The sequence below is a fragment of the Antrostomus carolinensis genome, unplaced genomic scaffold, assembly GCF_000700745.2.
Source record: "Antrostomus carolinensis isolate BGI_N321 unplaced genomic scaffold, ASM70074v2 scaffold21612, whole genome shotgun sequence".
In the NCBI taxonomy this organism is placed as follows: domain Eukaryota; kingdom Metazoa; phylum Chordata; class Aves; order Caprimulgiformes; family Caprimulgidae; genus Antrostomus; species Antrostomus carolinensis.
Window position 1 is genome coordinate 18,793 of NW_010301878.1, and position 8,376 is coordinate 27,168.

At 39.9% G+C, this 8,376-nt stretch overlaps 1 protein-coding gene across 1 annotated transcript in view; it reads left to right on the top strand.

Annotated features, from left to right (window-relative positions):
- PHACTR2 (phosphatase and actin regulator 2) overlaps positions 1–8,376 on the top strand; it is a gene marked incomplete at both ends in the record, with an annotated part of 44,826 nt that overhangs the window by 15,953 nt on the left and 20,497 nt on the right. Inside the window, one exon of the mRNA XM_010163644.2 lies at positions 8,018–8,254. Coding sequence (XP_010161946.2) covers positions 8,018–8,254 — 237 coding nt within the window. The remainder of the gene's footprint in view (positions 1–8,017; positions 8,255–8,376) is intronic.

Sequence of the window (8,376 nt, forward strand, 5' to 3'; positions counted from 1 at the left end):
CAGGAATACCTTGCTCGCTGTCTTCTGCACAGATCATAAAACACGCTGGTGCTTCAGATCACAACCCTCCATCACGAGAACTGAGATAGGTGGAGCGAGTACTAGCTGGACAGTCGGGAGTACTGGATGCAAGGAGTTCATCTTTAGTGAGGCTAATGTTGGGCTTTTTAGAGTCATGAACTCTTATGTGTAAATCTTGAAGGAAGTTATATACACTTTCCATGTTTATAAGAGCTGAAGACAGGATTAATTCCAAGCATGGTGTGCTGCAGTTCCAGCTCCAGCTGAATCAAAATATTCCAAAAAAATGCCCCTGAAAATTATGAGGTTATTTTAAAATGCTTTTATGAAACAGTAGTGGTCTTTACTTGCTCTCTTGTTCAAGTGGGTCTTGAAAATTGCCTTCTATAAATATGATGATGACTGCTGGAGTTGGAAGCTCAAAAAGAATAAGTAATACAGGCACATTATGATAATATGGTGAGAGTTGGCAGCAGTGTGTGGCAGAATGTGGAATATGTTAGGACTTAAAAAAGTTAAATGAAAAAAGTTGTTTCAGCATGAGCCACAGAAATCAAGTATCAGCAGGGCAAACAAAAAATGAGTTAAGCAGAAATGAGTGGAGATGACGGCCCCTGAAAGCTGTTCCCTGTGGTGCCAGGCAGTATTGTAAACTGTGTACCCATCTGCTGCCTGTCAGCTCACAGGTGTCTTTCGTATTTGGTGAAAAAATTCCCTTTGGCAATTTAATAGTGTAACTGTTACTGTTTGTAGTAATGATGAGATGTCAGTCATCCAAGCAGGGTGTTTAAAAGGAAATTTCTCCTTTATGGCAGGATAATAGAAGCTGGTGACAGTCTTACATAAAACAGGTAGTTGGTGGATAAAGCTTTGCAGATGAGAAATTATGGAAATTTTTTCCTAGATCATTTATTCACATTATGTTTGTACTGGATTGAGTTCTGCATTCTTTTATTTTGTTTTGTTTTGCCTAAGAAAAGTCACTATCATCTTTTGCAGAAAATAAAGAGCTAAACTGTAGCCATTTTGTGTGAGCACCCTGGAAGGGACACAGAGCAGTGAGTAGGCAGGCAGCATGTCAAAGTACACCCTGGTTGTCTGGGTAGCAGACTGGACCATGCTCTCGTACCAGGGCTCCTGACCTGTGGCACTTGGCCCCAGTAGCCCCAGCAGACCCCAGTGCTCCAGGTTCCAGGTGTGTTATGAGCATCGCAAAGGGGATCCAAGGAGTCTCTCTGCCTCCTGCCCTCTACAGTGTTGTTGAAGACCAAAAGCCACATCAGAATAGGCGTCAAAATTGTCAGTTTGCCTCCGTAAGTATAGGGACGTAGCGTGCTTACGCAGCATGCCTGCTGCCCATTGTAAAACCTCCTGGTACTGTGTCAGAGCTGCTTTCCTCCTTTCCACCCTCCCAGAATGTCTCTGACACACAGAGAACCCTGAGTTTGTATCTTGAGTTCAGTTTGTAAGCTTAGGTCTTACTCATTTTTATCAAAGTAAGCTAAATATTTTCATTATTCTGGTAGATACTTCCACATTTCATTGTTAGCTTGGGCTTGAAGAAGTGAAAGGCTCAGTAACCATTAGCAAGATACTGCCTGGAAAAAAGTAATAGGAGGTTTCATTTTGCATGCCATCGGTCAGGTGTGTTAGGTGCTGCTTTGATAAATAACTGCATTGCAGGAAGCCAGAGCTCTGTTGTGGGTGTTGTGGGTGACATGGAGCATAAGCTTCTGAAATGCTCCTATGCCATTTCTAGCAGCCTGATCCTCTCAGGTTTTCTCATGTCCTTGAGTAAAGGAAACAATTTGGAGTGCAGTTTCCAAATGAATTTACAGGATACACGCACATAATGTTTTTTCCCCACTCTAATATGAAAGCTGGCAAAGGTTCCAGGTCAGAGGTTCTTTCCCTTATACCTTGTCTGCTCTTCCTTAAATCTGCCATTAAATTTAATCTTTTTCTCATGAGTAACCAAAAAAAAGAAAGTTGGAGGCACAAGCTCTGATCTTATGAGTGTGTATCACTGCTCACCTATGCTTTAGTTTGTATACCAAGGAATGTTCTTCAAAGTCAGATTTTCTAGTCAGATTTTCTCAGAGGTCTTTGCTTTATTTCCCCAAAGTGAAACAAAATCTGATGAATTTAAGATAGTAGTCCTCATCTTCCAGAGTCTCAGACAAGAGACTGCTTTCTTTCAGATCACTAATTCTGCAGACGACTCACTGTGAGAGGCAAGGCAGACTTTCTTCTCTCTTGTGTTCCTAGCTGGCTTCCTACACTCCTGAACCCCGTAGATCATCAAAACCAGCACCATGTATAAAAAGGGTTTTTTTGCCTGACTCCCAAAGAATCTCTCACTCCAGCTGAGTTGTTTGCTGGCTAAAACCAGTTCTTCTAAGAATAGTATATCTTCGATTCATCACCTGAACTATGTAAATGAGGCTGAATCCAAATCTTCTTAAAAGGAAAGCTACTCTAGATAAAGCTGTATTTGGGCAGAGCCTGTCCACTAAGTCAGCCAGGCTGGCTTGTGCCAGTAGGCTGATGCGAGAGGCGCGGGCTGTCACCGACAAAAGTTGAGTGGCAGAGGAAAGCTCCTGATTTGTAAAGCTGCTGGTGTTGTTTGTTTGTTGGTTTTTTTTCCTCTTATAGGAAAGATATCCTAATGTGTCTCCAGAAAAAAGATTGTAGATGTGATTTTAATGAATTAACCATTTAATTATTTGAACATATCTATATAGAAAGTATAAGGGAATATAGAAGCCTTCATGCCTTTCACTTTCCAAGTCTCCCATAGACCAAGAAATGGTAAAAGTATGAAGCTGACAGTGAAAATGTTTTAGCTGTTCTCTCTTGATTTAAGAGCTTACTTTTTACACAAAAGTTGGGCAGTTAGCAATGTGAAATGACAGTCAGTGGGGTTTTTTTCCTTTTTTATTTTGGAACCAATGCAAAATATCTGAACGTGTTTGCTTTAGGTCATGTGTTACACCTGTCCCTTTCTCCCCTCTCCTGTTTTCTACACTATCTCTGTTACAAGACCTCTTGCACGTGGAGCTGTGGAAATCATAGAGTAAGAAAGAGCTGGAAGTCTGCAGACATACAGATCTGCTCATCTATCTTCAAGAAAGATGATGAATTCAAAACTGCAGAGAGCACCGCAGAAGCATCATGAGGCAGCTGTTCTTGTTCAGCCTAGCAAAACGGAGCCTGAGAGAACCTGACTGCCTTTGATTAGTGTAACGAGTTGGTATATAGCCAGGAGAGAGCATGGCTAAAGGACAATGCTGGCACAAGTAGAAAGGAATAAACAGTGGCTTGAAATACATTTAGACTGGAAATTAAAGGAAGCTTTCTAGCAATTAGAATGGGTCCTTTCTTGAATAGAATTTTAGTAGCAATAGCAGGAATAAAAACCAGAGCTGGTTAAATCTGGAGTTTATTAAAGGATTTGTATGAGTTGACCACCTGCATCAGCACAGTCAATGAGTCCAAAAAAGAGACAAAAGACACCTTGTCTTGCTGTGTGTCCCATGTTTCTGAATGACAACTTCCTGGGTTTTGATTAATCAAAACACAGCTCTCTGCATAGGCTGGAAAGGAAACTCATGATTCTCAAAACTCTTACTGAGTCATCCTGCAAAAGACAACAAATCATACGTTATTTCCAGCTTCCATTTTACGTAGTGTTACTGCAATGAGTTGTGCTCATCTTCCAGGAGAAGGGAGCTTTGCAGCTGGTGTAGATTATGTGCTTGTGCTGCAGGACTACTGATTTTCTGTGAGCTAGCTTCATGTCACTGCCCTAGCTGTCGAAACAAAAATACCAGTACTCTATGACAAAATCCTGGGGTAGAAATGCTTTGGCCATCAGTTCCTTAGAAGTTCACAAAATTAAAGAAAAAATTATTGTATTATACAACCTAGTCATGTATGGCTTGTGAAACTATGTCCAGGATTTTCATAGGTCCGTTTGGTCCAGAGTTTGCAAAAGGTCCCACATTTAGTTTCCAAAATAAGTTGTCTGGTTTTCCAGTACATATGGCACACTGGCATCTTTCTGAAAGTCTTTGAGACTTGATGAGTCCCCACAAGAGCAGTTACCTACTGAGTACTTTGTAACTGTGACAATCGTTTAGGTGTTTACATGGGAATACAGCTTTCTCAAGAATCTGTCCCCAGTCACAATTTCTGGGAACAAAAAGATCTGGTCTGAAAGTGAACTTTCTTGAAAATCTGGCCTTTGGAAAATTTATTCTGAACATAAACATATTATTGATCTGAATGTTTAATGAGACATTAACATTTGCTTTGGTTTTGTATTTAAAGGGTAATTTATAGGCAGGTTGCTTTTACAGCAGATATCTTGATCAAGGCAGCAGTGGATAAAAGATATTCCTATCTGATGGTCTTTTGGAGACCTTCTGTTAAAAGGTCAGTTCATGATGAACATATGTCTTAAGAAAAACAGCGGCAATAAAAATACATTGCGTCTGGTACTGAGGTACCTGGGGGATTGACTTGAGCAAATAGATGGATCTGAACTGATTCAGATGCCTCCTTGTTTTGGCAAAAGATGCAAAAGAAAGAGCAGGCATGAAGACCAAGGGTCCACATTCAAGCAGAATCATGTTAAGGAGGTATAATTACAACATAATTGTATCTCGAGCCATTTGCAGACATCAAACCACCCCTGTCACTGTTCAAGATCAGGCCACTGTTGCTGTTATTAGTTATTTGTATTACTACGGTACTTATGTATATACCAGGAATTTATTGTAGTGTCTTACATAAATGCAGAAAACCACAAGAAAGTTCCAATGGACTTGAAGTAAAAGAGAGGACACTGTGGTTAGGCACTGAAAAACAAGAGGGGACCAGACCAGGATAGCAAGCACAATGCCATCAGCCTAAAAATTGCCAGGTTTGGCATCACAGCAGAGGGGAATTTGAGAGGGAGGACAGTCAGTGAACGTGCACAAAGCCTCAGGGGTATCAGAGGAAAAGCAATGAGAAGCATCAGCTTCAAAACTTGGCTTGTCTCTGGCAAAAGCTAATACAATGGACTGGTCAAGTAGGAACAGGAAATCTGTATCTCAAGAGTAAATGAGAAACAATACTTTGGGCAAGATCAGGCTGACACTGAGAGCAGTCATGTTTGTATCTGATGAGATAAAAAAGATGAAGCTAACAAAGATAAAAACAACAAAGCTAAGAAGCTGCCAAGAGGAACAATATGGTCAAAGGCAATCATCTTCACCACAGCTTTCCTCATATCTATGAGCCAAAAGCAGATTCATTGGTCAAGGCCAAGAGAAAGCCATATACATAATCATGGGGCAGTCAAGGCTTGATGAGAGCTGTCTGAGCAGATTGGATGCTGCTGTGCAGAAAGAGTCTGCCAGTGTTTGGTATGATGGAAAGAGCTGTCCTAGATAAAGATGATATCCCAGTGATGGCAAGGTATTTCAGTTAAAATTGATGTTATATAATTGCCAGTTTTAATCACAACTGAAGTCTGCAAGCAGGAACTTTGATGTGAATGAACTGTTCCAATTTTAGTTTTCTTTTATAGTTTTTAGTTATTTCTCTAAAGAAAATTTGGAAATTATTAGTTGGTTGTCACTATGATGTGTGTGTTTGCAACTAAGTAAAGCTTTAGCCTTTTATTTTGTACTTTTTTTCCTGAATCAGAAGATAAAGTCTAATACATATTATTTAATCAGTTATATAGTTTAATGCAGATTGACTGAGGTTCTAAATAATTGCATTGTATTACTTTATGGTGAATATGATGGTGTATTTTTTTTTACTAGGTTATCGTTCTCTTTTTAATATTTTCTCTACTAATATGACTGGAAACAAAACACAGTAATGGTGTATGAGTACAGAAATTTAAAATTCTTCCTTACTTGTAAATACAGTTTTAGCATGCTGGACCCATAAGTAAAAGGTATATCAAATAATTGTTTGCACTTAAAATTCTGTCTGATCATCATGTCCTTCAAGATCTTCAAAATACAAAATCTTATCTTCTCTTGCCATATTTGTTATTAATAGAATTAAAGTTTTAAAATGTCCTGCTTTTTCAGAATTAAATCACTTTTTCAGCTTTGAATTAAGGTAGGTAGAATTTCACAAGAAGATGCTTTTTGCTATAAAGAAGAGAGCAAAATGTAACAAATAGGTATGTTTCTTCCTTCTTCCAAAGTCTTTCTCTGGTCCAGAGTTCTTTCTTTGGGAAACAAAGAGTCAGTACAAGAATCTGTGCTCAAAAGAATCTGTTTGAAGGCTGTAAAAGGTTGCTATGCAATGGTTCTTGCAAAACATTAGCAAAAACATGTTAGTCTATAATGGACTGGAAATAAAGGAGGAAGACACTGGACAGTTAGTGTTAATTCCTTCAATTCATGAAGAGATATAAGTGTGCATGTTGCTTTTAATAACTGCAGGTGATGCATTAGATTCATGTTAACAAGCCTTAAGCTAGAGGTTGAAAAGGCTTTGTTTCTGAAATGAAGAATGTCATTGTTGTCCAACACATTGTTTGTTTTTCATCTACTAATCTTAAAATTAAAAGGTGCTGCTTATCTCTTGGGAATCTTTTACACAGGAAGGAAGAGAGCAGGGAATGGACAGGAGAGGCAGGAACGTCCATTGAATCTGTGCAAGAAATGAACTGGTTTCCTCTCAGGTGATAAAAGAGACTGTTAGAAGTCCTTGCAATATTTGCTTGGTTCCTTTCTTCCCCAACCACTGTAGGGGTTTTGGGTTTTTGTTTTGGTTTGGTTTTTGTTTTTTTTTTTTTTTCAAATAAAGCCCATATGATTCTGATGGTATATTCTTGCTTTTATAATACCCTTTTTCTGGAATGTTTGGGAAGGCTGTCTTGACACCAAATGGGCACAGAGCTGGTGTAGTTGAATAAGAAAAGATTCCCATCTGGGAACAGTTAGTCTTACAACCATTATGTTGCAAAATGTTATGTTGACTATAAATGGCTCGCCTACATTAACATTACAGTTGGCATTAGGCGTGCACTTTTGAAGTGAATTTCCTGGTCATCCCCACTTACCCTTCTTTGATTTGCAGAACACACAAGCTAGGTTTCTTTTGAATGAAACTAAGCCAAAAGATGTATCCAGGAATTTGTGCTCCCACCACTACTGGGATGCAGTCTACAGAACTAGGCTGAAGCTAGTTCAAAGTCAAGTCTCCTGAAATACACATCGTGGACATTGGGTCCTCATTGCTACCTCTTTATCTCTACAGAGCCATTCCTGTTGCATGACACAGTGCAGATACAGTCCAAATTTCCACTGACTGAGGAACTGCTAAATCTTGAAAGTGCAGTCTTCTAACAGTACCCAGAGAGCTTTCAGGAGAGGAGAGCGTTCCCATGGCAGATGATATCCTATTTGATTTAGCTTCATTTCTTTCTGAAGAGTAGAAATACCCTGGGGAAGATATCCAAAATAAAGCTGCTATGAGCAAGCAGTCTGCAGTTTAGGAGAATAATGGGTTGCTTCAGGGGAAAATTTCATCTGCATAGCCATATTTGAACCCATGGCTGAGAGAATTGCCTGTTCACATTCAGATTCACATGAATCTGAGTTTTATAGCATGTTGATCTCAGAGGGCTGGAAGGAAGCCGAGGGAATTTGTTAGAGGAGTAAATGGCATTTCCCATGTTTAGTTTGCAGCAAGCAGTCTAGCTGGTGATACTGAACGTTAAGGATGGTCCTTGGAGGTCTAGAATAGATGAGACTGAGAGAAGTGTCAGCCAAAAATCTTGAATGAGAAGGACCTGAATTGAGAGAGACGGTAATTTTTTTCTGAGATAATACTTCAATAAGAGGCAAAAGGTGAAGAAGTCTCTCCTGATTCCCAAGAGTTCAAGCAGCAAAAAGTAGTCATTGTTATCGGGTTTGCTGTTGAATGTATGTGACGTATGTCTGTGTCAGTTGGCTTCTGTTCACTTTCTTACCTGTAGAGAGCACTACTGATCACTGCCCAGAAATACCGACATCCCATGCTCCACCACTAGCCAAGCCTAAGCCTAAATCTAAAAAAGTTCCGCTGCCACCAAAAAATGCTACTGCTGCTTCCACCACCACCAGCCATAAAAGTAACGAAGCACCTCATGCTAAAAAAAAGGGAAAGGCTCCTGCTAAGCAGCCTCCTCTCCCACCACCCAAGCCAACAAGTCACAGTGCAAATCGAGAAGCTGGTGAGTACTGCACAGGCAGTGCCAGTTATGGCGGGTGCATGTGCATGGGGATGCTTGGCTTGGTCTTCTGAAAACTTCTGCCTCTGTACATAGCAGCATTACTAAAGAGCATGCCACGGATG